The 18,006-nt window shown below is 36.9% G+C and overlaps 1 protein-coding gene across 2 annotated transcripts in view; it reads left to right on the top strand.

Annotated features, from left to right (window-relative positions):
* LOC144661470 (uncharacterized) overlaps positions 1-18,006 on the top strand; it is an 83,738-nt gene that overhangs the window by 64,468 nt on the left and 1,264 nt on the right. For both annotated transcript variants that reach the window (XM_078522248.1, XM_078522247.1), the window contains exons 5-6: positions 8,938-9,140; positions 12,841-12,898. In XM_078522248.1, the coding sequence (XP_078378374.1) occupies positions 8,938-9,140; positions 12,841-12,898 (261 nt within the window). The remainder of the gene's footprint in view (positions 1-8,937; positions 9,141-12,840; positions 12,899-18,006) is intronic.

The following is an 18,006-nucleotide window of genomic DNA, read 5'->3' as shown; positions in this document are numbered from 1 at the left end:
CCACAAAATGTACAAAGGTCGTTTGGGACATATCCTATTTTGGCTAAGCGATGGTTAGTAAAAGTGATATCATTCAAAATCTTAAATTGGAAGCTCCTTACAAAGGTTTCGGACGAGATGGTTCTCACATTTAAAAATGCTTTAGAAACAGTTTCATCGTCCAGGCCGAATTTCTCTTTCCACTTAGAGAAGCCTCTTGAGACCTTGGCTTTCTTTAAAATGAGCAGATCATAAAATTGTTTACTTCTGCTTGTTAGAGGATCAAATAATTTTCCTTCACACTGAAATTCTAATGTCATCAATTCATTTACATTTATCTCTCGAAATTTGCAATCGAGAGGAATAGCCTGACGAATTCCAGTCCAAACTAAAAAATTGGTGTGTTTCAAACCATTTCGTTTTGCACTATTATAAGATTCTAAATTATTCATATTTAATAGCATGTGCTGGCAAATTAAAATTCCAGCTTTTACGTAATGCGGATAGTATATTGTTTTATGGTCTATCTTAATGTTCTTATTGTTCCAAATAATTGACTCAGAAATTGGAGGTGTTATTGAAAAATCTGCCCTGAAATCATCCCACCACAGAAGAAGTTCTTTGTAAAATGTAGAGTTAATGTTATATTCCTTTACATTGTAATTACACCTGAATAAAAAATTTTCCCCCGAAGTCTTCGAGGAGAAAATTTACAAATGCCTTCCACGGAGTTGAGCCTTCTGTGAAAAGCCTTCCAAGCCAGGCTAATCTTAAAGATTTAATTGAAGTTTCCAAATCTGCTAATTTAAGACCCCCATACTCTATATTGTTTATTACTGCTAGTCGAGCCATTTTATCAGGCCCGTTCCATAAAAAGTTATAGATAATAGTATTAAGTTGCTTAATAAATGCCTCTGGAGTAGGCAAAACTGAGAATGTGTACAGCATTTTTGGAAGCAGAAACGATTTAATAATAGTAATTTTACCATGGAGTGACAGGCCTCGGCAACTCCACAACCGTGTCGGTGTCCGGATGTCTTTTAATTTGTCATAAAAGTTTACTTGTGAATGAATATTTGCATCATAGCTAAAACAAATCCCTAAGGCCTTAACGCTTTTGCGCCAAGTTATACCTAGGGGCGCTGCTGAGCTTTCTCTTAAAGAGCCAATCCACATGGCTTCGGTTTTAGTGTAATTAACTTTCAAACCAGAACAGGATTGAAACCGGTCAAGCAGACGAAAAATAAGCTGGGCGCTCTCGATATTGGGGACGAAAACAGTCAAATCGTCAGCGTATTGAACCAGCTTGAACTCTTCATTTCCAATTTTGATACCTTGAATGTCCATATTGGTTTGGATTGCGATTGCTAAAATCTCCGCTGCAATAATGAATAAGTAGGGGGATAGCGGGTCACCTTGCCTTACTCCTCTTTGTACATCAAAATATGGTGAACATAGGCCATTGTTTACCTCCTATAATCACATTATCATCACTTTCAAGCTTCAACTCCCGTAAAGTTGCTGACAAATTTTGAAAGAATTTAATTGCTTCGGTATCCTTGTTTGGGCCATAGACATTAACCAGAGTATAGCTTTTGTCATTAATTAGCGCTCTTAACAATAGCATTCTCCCATATGCGTCCCGAAGCTCATGTTGAATAGTAATGTCTCTGTTGAATAGTAATGCCTCTGGCATTAACACTACCATGGGAAAAATTAATGTAGGAACCCCTTTCTTTCTTCCACTGGTTCTCGGTTATTTCTTTGGAATGCGTCTCTTGAAGAAAAAATATGTCAGCTTTTTGCTGGAGTCACGTGGCATGTGGTGGCGAAGGTAGACTGCTTTTTCCAAGCTCCGTCCTCTCCCTCTCTTCTTTCCGCTTATGAATGCTTTTTTTAGCGAAGCTTGGCTAGCAAACTCGGTCTTATGAGTGTTACTACAAGATTGATGACAAAAAAGCAAGAAATGGCTGCTACCGGTAATTTAGACTCGAAAAAGCTTGACGACCTGCTGACCAAGATGGACGCCCTTCTCGAAGCGAAGAACGACATGCTTACAAAGTTAAATAAGCTGGAGAAAATTCAGGGCTCTCTCGTTAAAGATGTGGACGGTCTTAAAGAAGGACTACAACAGTCACAACAAAAAATTGAGGAGAAAGCAGACCGTACAGAAGTTGACAAGTTGAGACAGAAGATTGAAGACCTTGAAAATCGGTCAAAGCGTAACATAAAATTAACTTAGCCGTGACACAGTCCTTTTAATATTTTGATGATCAAATTGTATCGAGGTTTCTGTTCCGACGATTTCTCGGAAACTTAGAGAGTCATAATAAGATGTTATTATGAGTTAATTGCAGTAGTTTAAACGAAATCCTAGCGCTCAGTTTTCTGTAAAAAGCAGTTTTATCCAAATAGGTGTGTTCAATAAAGTTAACATCACGCAAAACTCACGATAATTACATCGACATATTGACATGTGTATTATTCTTCGATAAATTTCGAGTAAAATGCGAAAGTTTGAAGGAAATCGAGTCAGAAATGGTGAAGTTATAAGACATTTTTGAAAGGCATACAGCACGTAATTTATTTCGATCGAGTCACCTTAACTTGCTATCAGCAACTCCTAGTTTAAATTCTAATGGGCGGTCTGCGGAATCGGTCTGTGTTCGTCTTCAAAAACACCAATTATGACGTCACAAGTTTTTATTTCCGACAATTTTTCCGATTACTCTTCGATTATGAAGGCTTATGAAGGCCTAAAAGAAGCAATTTTCAATTTGCAATATCTCTGCGATGCAATGTCCGATTACATTGAAACTTTGGGCAAAAAATAATAAAGATCGAAATTTCTGTTCATTTGACCTGTAATAGACTTTGAATTAACCGGTATGGGTATTGACTTTAAAATGGTTTTGCTATTAAAATAGACTTCCATTGATAGCGGCAACAGGCTAGAAAATTAGTTCTTGTTCCTGTTTGTTGAATGAAAATTTACGTTTACGACAGGAAACAAATACTCCAGGTGAACCACGCTTTAAAGTGTATATGACATGAAAAATATTTTCTGCTTATTTGAAAGGCCTTTCAAAATACAGAAGAATGGCGTTTTTCTTTTCGAAATATCTTTTTTCGTTTCAGAGATATTGACGTTTTTGTATTATGCAAATTAGATCAGTGATGACGTCACAAGATTTGACTCTAAAAATGGTAAAATACTGAATAAACAATATCTCTAAAACTATTGAAGCAGTGTTCTTGAAACTTGGCACCACAAATGTGCATCACAAAAGGAACAAAATGACACCCTTAGTATTGTTGCCATAGCAACTCTTTCAGCTCCAGTCTCTCTCTGTCAAAAAGACAAATATCCCCATATCTGACCTCTGAAGTGAGACAAAGGGTCCTGCTTAGAACAGACATAGTTCCCATATTGCCTTAATACCCACCATTGGTTTGGCTGCGCTAGATGGTTCTTGGTTTAAGACAAAAACTGGGAATTTCAGTTTTTATTAAGACAGCACCAGCGGCGAAACTGTTGTCATGGCAACAGCCCTAAGAGTAACATTTTGTTTCTTTTGTGATGCACATTTGTGGTGCTAAGTTTCAAGAACACTGTTTCAATAGTTTTAGAGATATTGTTTATTCAGTATTTTACCATTTTTAGAGTCAAATCTTGTGACGTCATCACTGATCTAATTTGCATAATACAAAAACGTCAATATCTCTGAAACGAAAAAAGATATTTCGAAAAGAAAAACGCCATTCTTCTGTATTTCAAAAGGCCTTTCAAATAAGGAGAAAATATTTTTCATGTCATATACACTTTAAAAGCTTTCCCAAAAAGACGGTTTTTGATTTGATTTGTTGTTTACTTTGTTTGTTACTGGTCAATATTTATTCAATGGAGACGTGGTGTTTTCAAGAAAACAAAAGTATCCTGTTACAAAAGTGAGGTTAACAAAAGTGTCATGTTACATGTGTTAAAAAAAGGCAGTGTTTGACAAATACACAAAAGTTCTTGTTTTTAAGAATGTCAAAAAATTTACTTTTGAAGGAAACAGTTCTGACGTAACCAAGAACACGTAAAAATTGTTTTGTCTGCAAGCATTTTCTCCCCAAAAATGCCTCTTAGTCGTAGTAAGGAGTTATATAATTAGTGGTGCACCATACACAAATAGCTCGACCAATGACATAAACCATCCCAACAGGGCCTAACTCCCAGTCTCACCCCAAGCCATCCCATCAAGTTTACTTGTATCAATACTGTTGATGGGCCTTATTTTTTCTGGACTTGTTTATTTTGCGTATTAACCCCATTTGGATCAGACTGCTGTTAATATATATCAGATTTACATGTAGGTTGTCCAAAGTCAAGGATTTAAGGGATCCTAGTCAGCCATGATGCTTTGCACGTTGCAAGAGCCTAATCTGCCATTTTGAATGCCATCTAATTTTGAGTGTTTTCAGTTGTGGCTGACAATCCAAGCGCATCCTCGCATACACAGTATATTCACATCTTAAACTACCATCAAAGTCTTAAGTAATTATTTGTGCTTCATTTTGAGTGTTAATTTTATTGGTTTCTTTAATTTGCCGTTAAAAGATTCGTTTGTAAGTGGGATGCCCGATGGCATCTCTCGTTTCAAAGCGTGGTTGGTCGAAACCACCGAACCAACAGAGAGAATTTTTTCACGGCAATCAACGTTTGACGTCTGGAATCAAAAGCAAGTAGTCTTGGCATCAAAGGGCTTAGTTATAGCCAGTTTGCAGAAATACAACACTTTTTTATTCTTGCAAGCCGATTTTTAGTTTCACATTTGCATATACTAGAGCACTCAAGTGCGGCATTTTGAGAAGGACAACCAGCAGATTTAGCCGTTTTTTTCGACTCCACGTAAACTTGCAGGAACAAATCTAACAAAGGAAAAAGGAACAAGAATACTCTATAACAAAAGAAAAGATTTTGAATAGTAAGCTAATGGAAAACTATTTCATTCCTTAGCACCCGAGCCGAGTCTGCTGATCTGAAGAGGCAAATGTTTAAGCGATCGCTTCTCTGCTCTCATTTTGCCCTGCACGTCTGACAACAGACAAAACATAAATATCTGTACATGCTTTAAGATGGCCCCGGAGAACAAGATTCTTTGATATTTAATAGGCCATCTTCGATGTTCATTCTTTTCATTCTGTCTTTGTATGCACATGATGTCACATGCAATCTGAAACGAGACTCCCCGCAGTTGCCCGAATGTAAACAATAATAGAGGCGTGGCTGACTAGGATCCTTTAAACATGTAGTGAAAGATTTATCACGGTATCAATCAAAACGTGCTGCTACCCTCCCACTTAACAGCTTCTTTTACCACCCATCATTAGGGTGGTCTCCTGACCAGCATAGTTTTAAGCTTTATGAGCTTCTTGTTGTTTATAGTTAACAACTATTTACTGAAGTGGCTTCGCAGCTTGGTAAACATCCACTACTAGCCACCGACACTGAGGTGAATAGTTTGTTTTTGAGATAATATACCTTATATTGATACTTATTTTCACGGGAACTTAATTTCGTGAAAATGGAATGTGCATATTTCGCGGGACTTAAATTTCGCGATTTGGCCAAAAAAATATGTTTAAAGAAATTAAATTTCGCGAAAATTGTAAAAACACTGGTCTGCATTAACAAACAGTTAGTCTCAAAATTGCCACAACTGATTTTAATTTTCCACAGCAGTAGTTGCCAATGACACCGAACAAGCCATATAACAAAACGAAACCTAAAACAGTTTGACATGTTCCTTTGTAACAAAGCAAAGCTAGTTAGACGGCTGCACCATGATAATTATGTAGTAAACTTACCATAACATTGGTTAATTATAACGAATTATATATAAGCGTATTAAAGTTCGCGTCATTATTTTTCGCGAGAACCTTTTTTCGCAGGTCTTTAATTTCACGAATTTTTGAAAATCGCGAAAATCGCTAAAATTACGTCCCGCGAAAATAAGTAACAATAAGGTAGCCCAAAAGGATGATTTTTGATCAGTTTATTCCATTAATGAGTATAGTTTTTGCGCCCAAGTTGTTTGGAGGTGAATGGCAAAGGCTATTCAGAGTTTGAGTAGCCAATCAGCATGCGCCAAAAACACCATTCACTGTTTGGCTATATTATACTAAAAGGGAATGGGACGAGATCATGGCGGCGTAAAGATGTGCGCTACAACCCGCCCGCTTATTTAGTCTTTTCTAGCTTCTTGTTTAGAGCTTATGGCCGAGGTTATTGCGAATTTTATTTCCAAACGAAGAAACCGGTCATCAGGGTCAGAAGGAGAGGAAGCAAACGAACCGAAAAAGCCAAGAAATACGGTCCACGAGAACGAATCTCAAATCGCCGAAGGTGAAGAAGACCAAGAAAGCTGTCTAAGAAAGCTATTACTGACAGACGAACAAGAAAGCACAAATCCAAGTATAATCCTTAATGAAATATATTCCTTCTATTCTAATTTATATGATGAAAAGACAGAGGTGGAGATCGATTAGACTTTTTGCCCCTTTTTGAATAATCATGATCAAATTCCTAAGTTATCTGTTTCAATGGGCGACATCTGTGAAGGAGAGCTGACCCAAACAGAATGTTATAAGGCTTTATCTGCATTTAAAAATAATAAAACACCAGGAAACGATGGGCTATCGGCAGAATTCTACAAAGTATTTTGGTCTGAAATTGGTGAAGTCCTGGTTAATTCTCTCAACTACTCTTATCGTTGCGGGGAACTATTAACAACTCAAAAACAAGCTGCAATCACACTAATAGAGAAGAAAGGAAAGGACAGAAGAAGAATAAAAAAATTGGCGACCTATATCATCGATAAATGTCGAAGTTAAGATGGGATCTAAAGCCATCGCTATGAAGCTAGAGAAAGTGCTTCCGCGCAAAATTCATTACGACCAAAGTGCTTTCGTCAAAGGACGAAACATATTTGATGCTGCCCGCACCATTAACGACATCTTTGACTTCACCCAAATTAAAAACTATGATGCTATTCTGACTGCAATTGATTTTGAAAAAGCTTTCGATTCATTGAATTTGAATTTCTTATTTCATTCGTTAGAATCGTTTGGTTTTGGTGATTCTCTTATTGCATGGATTAAGACTTTTTATAAGAATATATCGAGTTACGTTTTTAATAATGGTTTCGCCACACCTTTTTTCCAACTTAAACGAGGTGTACGCCAAGGTGACCCTCTGTCACCATATCTTTTCATAATAGCCCTCGAATTATTAGCAATTAACATCCGAAACAACGAACAAATAAGAGGCATTAAGGTTGACAGTAATGAGATTAAGTTAGTGATCTTTGCCGATGACATGACAACATTCGTGTGCGACACAGTTTCATTCTCTCATCTTATCAACACCGTAGAACAATTCACAAGCTATTCAGGATTAAAAATGAATCATGAAAAGACGGAGGTAATGCCCCTGGGAAATATGAACCAACGGATGTAGGCGTGAATGAGATAAGCAGTATTGTCAAAATTCTGGGGGTACATTTTACATATAATCATCACCATTTTTATGAAAACAATTTTGAATCTATCGAGAAATCTTTAAAAGAATTGCTACAAAGCTGGTCGTGGAGAGGTCTTAGATTGGAAGGATGCAAGTGATCAAATCCTTTGCCATACCAAAAATCCTTTATCGTGTTGCTTTGGTCTCGTGTAAAAAATCTGATCATTTTGTCAAAAAAATCAATGAGTTACTTTATTCTTTTATTTGGAAGGGTAAAGACAAAGTAAAGCGTGCAGCCTTGATAAACTCCATTGAGGAAGGAGGTTTAACAATGCCAGATATTGCATCTATGATTTTAACGCAGAGAATATTGTGTATCAAGAAATATTTGGACAACTACCCAGCAAGCTGGAAATTGTTTCTTAATTTCTATTTGAAGAACGTTGGGGGCAAGTTTTTGTTTCACTGTTACTTTGATTATAGGAAATTACCAGTTGCTTTTCCAGAGTTTTATAAAGAATGTATCCAAACCTGGTCCTCATTAAATGAAAACAATCCCAGTACAACAATGGATGTTGCGAATCAGATCCTCTGGAATAATAGGTTTATTTGCACTGGTAAAAATTCAGTATATAACCGAAGGATAAGTAGTGTGGGTCTAAACAAGATTGGCGACCTTTACGACGGTGGAGGGTTGCTAGTTTTCAACACGGAGCCTCTGAGATCTATTTTATCCCCCAGCGACATGTATTTATTGATTAGTGTGCTGGACGCCATGCCTCTGGTATGGCGGACCCTGTTAAATGGTAGTAAATCATCTATAGCGCATGACTCACCTCTCCCTTCGAGCCTAATTCTTTTAATATACTTTACGAAAGTAATATAATCCCACTTGAAAACGTTCAGTCGAAATCGCTTTATAATAAATTCGTCTCAAAAGTTTGCACAAAACCTACTGCTAGGAAGAAATATGAAGAAAGCTTTAACACCGAAGAGTCTCAATTAGAATGGAAAATTTTTTATCTAACACCTATAAGAGCAATACTAAGCAAAAAACTGCGGAAATTTCAGTGGTTTTAAAAATTTGTAATTTAAATTAGCTATGTTAAATTGTATGTTCTGTAAACTCGAAAAATTGTAACCTTTTTTTTCCCGTAAATAACTGTATTTTCCTTTTTTTGTGCTGTACACTTCTTTTGCTGTAATTTTATGTAGTAAAACAATAAACAAACAAAATACAAAAAAAAACATATACTAAAAGGGAATGTTATGATAAGTTGTTAGCAATGTATGTTTATTGTGGATGAGAGATTTCAATACGTGGAAGACCATTGCAGTTTTAAGCCTGAATTTTTTCAGGCTTTCTTCTTGTACAGTAATTGCTTTAGGGGCTTACACAGCTGCATGCAATGGGATTGTCTTTCATGTAGTAATTTTTGTTCATGTAACAGATGATCCAATCATATCAAGACTTGGAGAATTAAAACTTGGTAAACAAGAGGATATAATGAAAAGCTGTCCAACGACTGATAAAGAGGATTCTGACAGTGAATTCTCCTCAGAGAGTGATAAAGGTAGCATAAATGATGGAGAGCATTGTGGAGCAACTGATCACAGTAATAAAGCTGAGGCTTCTGTTGAACTTAAAGGAGAGGTATGCCAATTCTACACTCAATTCCATGTTAACAGACGGTGTGTAGTCGGAACTTTAATTACAAATATGCAATGCTGACTTTGAAAAAAAATGTAGGGCTGGTCTGAATAGCTGCATGAGCACTCCTGAGTCTTATTTCATAGGACAGAAGGGTAAGAGGAATGCTGAATGCGATGGTAATTTCAGGGCTAATTATATTTCAACCAAAGATAACGGGTGCTTGTTTACTGTGCCCCCAAATAATCTCATAGGCACCTGCATGGATATTCTCACCCTTAGTCATGACATTTTTGTTCCAGCCCTATCCCCCACCTAGGGGCAAGGAACTAAGCTAGCCCTACGAAAAAAACGAAAATGTCCTGCGCAGCATTAAAAAGCTTTAACTAAGCTAGCCCTATTTGGTTTCTAAGCAAGGCTCTAAACGGGCAGTTTGCACTATTCCTTCAGCTGAATGTAACCAGAATCTTTTTGACTGTCAAAAGTACAATAGAAATAAAACTTTAGCCTTCATCAAGGGAAAGTGACAAGGAAGTTGTAAAAAAGCATGTTTTATACCATACAAATCGGAGCTAATTATGTTCTGTCCCTCAGAGCTAAATTTGAAAACTAGTACAGGAGATGCATGCTGTCATCACAATTCAGCAGATTACTGCAAGTGTTGATTTCTCAAGCTGGTGAAATACATTGGTTACACCATTTAGTACTTGTGTGGAAGATCTTTGAAGATTCCTAGGATATAGTGCGGCCAGAACGTAAATACCGGTAACTATTCAAAGTGGCTATGAGCCACTAAACTAGGAAAAGTTATTATGAAACAAGAATCGAAAACAACAAACTGACAAGGAGAGATTTGCCAAAACAAATGTTAGTTTAGTTTCATTGTCATCTAGCTGCTCATCGAGAGCAGGCCGAAAGGGCAAGTGATGGAGTTCCCATCGGTTGCAAATTATTTTCTTTCTTTTTATTTTTCCTTTTTGTTTTTTGAAGGTTAGGCAAAATAATAATATCATTAGAAAAATTAAGTTTTGGTCTATTTCAAGAAAACTGACATTAATACAATATTTCGGCTGGTAGTTAAGCATGCATGTACCGTATTTTTTTGGCTATAAGCCGAGACCCTAGACTTTTAGTTTTTGGAACCAGTTAGACTCTGACAAAAAATAAACCCAAATCACTCGGCTGTAAGCTGAGACCTGATTTTTCCTTCAAACTATAATACAATCCACGTGCAGCGAATCAACATATTCGTTAAATCACAACTGTGTAATTGAAAAACAACAAATCACTGATAAAGAATGAATTTATTAATAGAACTGTACACAAGCGTGACAAAACATTCACCTGAGTTCAGAATCTCATCTCAAACACGCATTCTTCCGAAAAGCAGTTATCGATCATCATACCAAAAGCTACTGGTTTTCAAACAACTAAACCTTCAAATTGAAAGTTGTCGCCGGGGTAGAGACAGTTCAGAACAACTGCAAAATCGCCAGAGAATACGGGGTGTTTGATGATGTTTTAGTGAATCTTCAGATGCTAGCAAAAAGATCAAGCAGATCAAGCGGGTGAACTTTAAATGTCATCAAAACGAAACATGTGCTGTTACCAGTATTTGTCGAGTATCCTCAATCCAATCAAACTCTTCTGAAGTGGTTTCTTTTAGCAGAGAACGTGAGAGAAGTCGTGGTATTTTAAGTTCTCGCTTTTGAACAAAAATATAACAAGCAGCCGATTTCCGTCAGATCGTGTTACAATGTTTACCAAGCGCGTGGGAACGAACGCTTCTGATTGGCCAGTTTCTGGTGTCGCGACAACAAGTCAAATACATGTAGATCGATTCCTTCTTGACCCTCCTTCTCTTGAAAAGTCACGTAAGCAGTGATTCTGCTAGACTACAAGCAGTCCCTATTTTTTCGCAGAGTCCGTTGAGTTTGAAGTGAAAATTTTTTTGAACTCTGCGAAAAATAGGGACTGTTCGTAGTCTATGATTCTGCAAATTAACTAAACTTAAAGAAAGGAACAGAAGGAAAGGAACAGAAACAGTCTCAGGCAGAAATAATTATTGTAGAAGAGATTGCGACGAAAAAAATTGGGTCTCGGCTTATTTCCGAGTGTTTCGGGTTTTTTGTCGGAGTCTAACTGTTTCTAAAAACCAAACGTTTAGAGTCTCGGCTTAAAGCTGAATAAATACGGTATTTCAAGAAAACTGGCATTAATACAATATTTCGGCTGGTAATTAGGCGTGTTAATATTATTCAACTTAACTAGAAATGTAGGTTATCAGAGGACAGGTCTAATTCTCTAGAGGCCGTAAAACACTTGCACGTATTGCGTGCCTATGTTTACAGGAATCGAGTGAAGGATGGAAGGAGTGAATTCACTTCGCCCACTACAACTCTTTTCCGAGTTAAAAATGTCCCACTAAAGCTGACTTGTGCAAGTGTTCATTTACTACTGCTTTTTCATGCTCTTTGAATCGGTTCCTAAAATTCTCTTGTACTAGCAAAAGTCAGAAGACCGCAAAGAACTAAACGCCACCAAACTATGTGCCGTATTAGTGATCACGTTGTTAAAAAATTCTGAAAACATGCATTATGGCTACCCTGACACTTATTTACACGTCACTGAATAAGAAAAGCATCTATTGTGTTTTGCCTCGTTGTACAAAAGCATTCCAATACATGTAAAATGAGGTGGACCAAAGTGGCAGGGTATTCTGCAGTTGCCTCCTAATAGACCTCTTTAGCTTTCGATTAGCTTCGTTTGTTTGTTGTCCCATTTCAGACCATGTGATGTTACCCTTGAGAATTATCTCTTTCAAATTCAAACAAATTGATGTGAAAATAAATGAATGATTTCCAGAAGGACAAAAGAACAATTCTCTGGAGAACTTCACATGATCTGAAATGGGCAATTTACATACTTAGAAGTGGCACAAAGGGCAACCAATGGTCGTCGTGGCCAGTATTGGCTGGCCGGCATGGGAGCCAATGGGTTTAATGCATGTAAAAATGTACCCCATGGAAATTTTCGTCTATGAAATGCTTGCGAAAATTTGCAATAAATTTATAATGCCTAGATATTGTTTGTGTTGTTAAAATGCTTTGTTCGCTCTACTTACAACATACGTTTGTCGCTCAAACTTGGCGGCCATACTCAAGAAATAGTTTAACGCCCACTTACATTTTTGATACTGGACATCAATTATTATGGTCAATTGACAGCTGTTAAAACAAGGTATCCACTAACTAGTATCACCTGACCATATCCTGGGCTCAGTTGAAAAACTCATTGAGGTCACATGTTTATTTTTAAGTTGACCGCTGACCAGGTAATGGTTTTGCCATTGGATCGCAGGGTCAAGTCCTATGTTTTATCTGTTTGTGGTCAGGAGTGACTATTTAGCACTCACTTGATGTCGCTATTTAGGCTAACCAGAGTGCCGTTGGAAATTCTTTGGTTGGCACAGTATATGTAGTAGTGTAACAAAACATATCTTATGTAAAACCTAGTTTTGACTTTTTAATGATGCAACAACATTCAGTAAACTGTTGTAGATCGCAAGTCCCTAGCTACTTACATTGCATAGAGGTGGAGAGGGGCAAAAGGTGTATAAATTATTTTTTACAACACTTGTGACCATGGTTGTTGGTTAGTAGTACATAGAGCTGTACAGACGTTTTGTCTATTTTCACTGCAGTTCCTTAAGGCTGTTATGGATGAAGACTATGAAAAGGCCAAAGAACTCTGTCACAAACGTAGGTATATATATTATACCGGTATATCATGTTTTTACATTAACGGCCCTTTTTCAAACACTGTTTAGCTAACCAAAAAGATAGACAAGTAATGTTAGCTTAGTATAGCTTAGCTTGATTCAAGTCCAGTTTTACAATAATTGCATTACCAGTGCCAGTGGTGTTCTTCATTGTCACTAGCATGTGGTTATCCTTCATCTGTAGCTGACAGTGACAGCAGTAATTTATCAAGAAGCTGATAGTTCTTTTCAACATTAATGGTTCTTTGTTGTAGATTTTGAGAAAGCTTTCAACACTTTAGAATGGCTTTTCATCCAAAAACATTTCAACTTTGTCCCTTCTCTCTTGTGACAAACATTAAAAGCTGCATTTTAAATAACAGCTGGTGTTTTGCTACAAGGTTAAATAGTGTTGTGGCTAACAGCTGCAGTTGGAGGCGTACGTCAAAAAATGTCAAATTTTTGGCTAAATCAGACCTAATCAAACAGCTCCAAATTTTGCATGTGAGCTTATTTATGTGTGCTCACCATTGTCCTGAATTTCATTTTGCTGGTTGTTGCTTCCTTTTCGAGAAATAACACATGCAAAAAAGCAAGTTTTTCGCTGGCGGCGTCTTTACAAAGTTTCTTTGACAAATGATAAACGAAGAAAATCTTTTGATTCCTCAGAACAATGAAAACAGCCAAAGTTTAAGGTTTTTTAGTTAGGGTTAAAACGATAACCCTAACCCAAGGGTTAACGTTAGGGTTAGCATTAATTAGGGCTATGGTTACGGTTTTGGTTAGGGTTGTTTGCAGTTAGCTTTCACTCCAGTCTGTTTGCAGTTAGCCGTTGTTTGTTGTTTGGGGCAACACTATTTTGATGAGTTTGCTCGACAAAGCGCGTACATGTTGCACAACACTCTACTTGTGTGACACGTGCGCCATTGATCCGATTTGAGGAACACCTGATACAGTGAAATATGACAAAGAACCTTGACATAACGAAACCTCGTTATAACGAACATTTTTCAGTCCCTTGGCCCTTCGTTATATTGAGGTTCCACGAGAATTGGTTAAACGAATTTAAAGAAGTTCAAAATAAGCGTGTCTTGTGGGACCTGATAAAATACAAAATAAGACAATTAACAATTGTGAACAGTAAAAACAAAGTGCGGGACATAAAAGCGAAGTTAAATAAGCTGGAGAAAAGTTGAAAGGAATCTATGGAGAAGTGTGATAGTGATCCTTCGAAAGAAAATCTTGAGGAGTTTGAGTGTCTTCAAGCAGAGTACGAGCAGATGTATGATTAAATTACACTTCAAACAGTTCTATTATTCGCTCCCGCGCAACCTGGTACGAAATGGGTGAAAAAACAACAAATATTTTTTGAATTTGGAAAAGCAGAATAAGATGAAAAGTAGTGTATGGAAAATTTCACCAGCGAGGGCGTATTGTCAACTGAGCCAAAGGAAATCATGAATGAGCTGGAATCCTTTTACTCTGGCCTTTATGATGGCAGCAATCGTGCCAATTCGGAGACCATATCATCATTTCTTAACGACTCTTCAAAATACCAAATTTGATGTTAACGAAAGACTCGAGGAGCGTTTGGGAAGGTAAACTAGGTTATAATGAATGTTATAATGTTTTGCAATTCTTTAAAAAGAACAAATCCCCGGAGAATGATGGCTTAACTATTGAATTTTATCTTGCCTATTGGCCACTATGTTTTTATGCTTTTGAATTTGGTAAGCTTTCAAATTCTCAAAAGCAGGCGATAATAACCTTGATTGAAAAGAAGGGAAAGGATAAGAGATCGATTTACGTGTCCTATATCCCTATATGTGGATGCTAAAATAACCTCAAAAACGCTGGCTAAACGTTAGGAATAAGTTCTACCGCATATTATTAATAATAATCAAAACGCCTTTGTTAAGGGAAGAACAATCCTTGATGCGATAAGAACAACCGATAATGTAATTGATTATACAAAGTTGTCAGGTTTTCTAGTGACCATCGACTTTGAGAAAGCATTTGATACTCTGGATTTTAATTTCTTAGTAAGAACATTACTTTCCTTTAATATCGGTCCCTCTTTGATTCAGTAGGTACGTGTTTTATTTAAAAACACGTCAAGTTGTGTAATGAACAATGGATTCACAACCGGGCCCTTTGCACTTGGTAGAGGAGTATGACAAGGTGATCCCCTTTTCTCCTTACCTCTTTATAATAACACTTGAAGTTTTAGCCATAAAGATACGTACCGGTAATGACGAAAATATCAAAGGTTTCTTATGTGGACAAAAAAAACTTAAGCTTTCTCTTTTTGCAGATAATATAACCTGTTTCCTTAAAGATAAATTGTCTTAGACATATCTGTTTCACACTTTCACACGTTTCACACTACAACTTATTTTAAAATATTAAAACTATCTTTGTTTACTGCTATAAATTTCGCTAAAATCTCAGCCTCGTCAGGCATGTTCCGCCATCTTGGATTCTAGATGTTTTGGTACTCAGTGTATGATACACTAAGTGTCTTGGACAGTCCACCGACTTCATGTAAGGCCTCACACAGAGTGCCACATCATAATTCTCCTTCGTCAAGCACTACTCTAGGGAGTTTTACATAATTCCACTCCTTCTTCGTGTTGATGAGGGATCCCTTTGCCACTCGGTTGATTTTCACGCACTCTGCGATTTGTCTTAACATGGCATCATTACCATAAACCCCAGTCACGTTCCTTCTCATGTTTTTCTACGCAATGTCTCCATAATGCTGATTTCTCGTCTTGGTTCTCTAAACCCCCTATGTGCTCTATGCCTCTTGTAATCAATTTTAGTTAGAAAGAATGTATTTAATTTCCAGAAGCCCAGTCCCCATGGATTTAACCCTTAATATAATCATCGAACGGTCTGCCGTGATATCTACAAGGACGGTGGGTTTTGGTTTCCTACTAAATGTTGACTTACTTAAAAAAAAATCCAATCTGCAATGTAATTTAGAACGTTGCTGCCTTCAGACCTGTGTATGTAACTTTGGTATCTCTTAGAGCTCTGTTTGAGCAACATGGAGCTGCAGCTCTTTGACGTCACGCAGTTTTGGGCTACTTCAGAGAAAGATTTCGAAGGGTAGGGTTTTAGCGCACGTTGGAAGCTGAAATTTTGGTGAATAACATATCTGTATAAAATTTTTATTGGCGTAAAGAAAATAAATGGCCACTTAGAACAAATTTAGCAGACTGCTCAAAAAAGAGATTAAAGGAAATAAAAGCACCCGACACTCTTTTGTTAACTCCATTATTCAACAATACTAAGGGTGTCATTTTGTTCCTTTTGTGATGCACATTTGTGGTGCCAAGTGTCAAGAACACTGCTTCAATAGTTTTAGAGATATTGTTTATTCAGTATTTTACCATTTTCTAGAGTCAAATCTTATGACGTCATCACTGATCTAATTTGCATAATACAAAAACGTCAATATCTCTGAAACGAAAAAAGATATTTCGAAAAGAAAAACGCCATTCTTCTGTATTTCGAAAGGCCTTTCAAATAAGCAGAAAATATTTTTCATGTCATATACAACGAGTCGAAGAAATGGAAACTGGAAAGGAATCTTCTTTAGATTCCCTAATATTACTGGAGACTCCGCCGGTGCCAACTCCAAACTCCAAACCGTCAGAGAAAGACGGCGCCTAATCAAAGTATGATCCCATTGCAAGTGAATGTTGTCAATGATTATTTCAGACGCAAGTATTAAATAAATATTGAGTTTCAGTAGCCTGAATTTCAGACGTTTTCTGGTCGCTACTGAAATTCCGTAAATAAAACCGGTTCTTAAATGTGTTGTAAAAATTCTGTAGTCGGCAAACGAAACATTCAACGTGAAAAACATTGGAGCCGTGAAGCCTTTCGTAAATAAACAAATGCCAATGCAACCTTGTTGCGCCATCGCATCTTGCTGGAAGTAAACGTGTTTTATTTCTTGTGAATTTGCCATAAAGTTCTAAAAACCTAAATTCTTCTTGAATGAAACTTGTCTTCATTTATAACACAGATAACGGCATCAAATGTTATTACAGCTTATACAAATTTTGCTTTTTAAAACCAGCGCCGTTAACAAAACTGGCCGAATAAACGCCGGGTCTCCACGGTAGAGTGGAAAGTAAGCCTTTTAGGCATTTATTTGAGGCGTAATATGCTTTAGGTATGATGGCAAGATACATTCATGTCACAAATAATGATCGAAAACCCTTGTTTAATATACATTTTGCTCAAATAAACTGCACCATTCAAATAAACGCCGGATCAACGGAGCCAATTAAACGCCGGGGGCGTTTAATTGAGAAAATACGGTACCGTATTTTCTCGATTATACGCCCCCGGCGTTTATTTCAAACTTGGCCTGGTAGACCTGGCGTTTATTTGACTTCTGCAGTGTATTCGAGTCCGATTTTAATTAAGCAATGTCTTTTATTCGTTATTTTTGACAAAAATGTATCTGGCTAATATGCCTACAGCTCATTATACCTTAAATAAATACCTGAGGGCCTATTTTCAACTTTGTCTTGGAGACCCGGCGTTTTTTCGATACCCGGCGTTTAATCGAGAAAATACGGTATGTCAAAAGTAATTTGAAACCTTTGGAATAACTCCAGCGTAAACCTAAATTTAACACATCGCTGCACACAAGTATCCGATTGAGATTCTTTCATACACATGTAACTGCGTTTCTCAAAAGAAAACTAAATGACAGAGTGAACTCTAAGATTTTTGGGAAAATTTTTTTTTTTTTTTTTTTTTTTAAAAAAAAGGGATTAAACAAAAACCATAAAAAACCTACACTTGATCTTTGAAGAGGCCTAATGTGATAGTACGACTAAGAGAGCATAGGCAATACAAAGATAATTTTGTAAACGAAAATACTCAAGTCTTGTTTTGATATAATTTTGATCAAATTACTGGGAGATACTGCTGTAAGTGTATGCACTTAATATGTACATGGCCATCAGCTTTATCCCATCTCTGTGCCTGCCTTAAACTGTCGTTCAAAGTTTTCAGGGCAAACAATCACCTAAACTGTTTTTATAGTAGCCGTAGAGCTTTGGATAACTAAATTAAAATATG

This window comes from Oculina patagonica, chromosome 7, assembly GCF_052425735.1.
Source record: "Oculina patagonica isolate OP01 chromosome 7, crgOcupat, whole genome shotgun sequence".
NCBI lineage: Eukaryota > Metazoa > Cnidaria > Anthozoa > Scleractinia > Oculinidae > Oculina > Oculina patagonica.
Note: the sequence above shows the minus strand (reverse complement) of the source record. Positions and strands in the feature narration are given on the sequence as shown.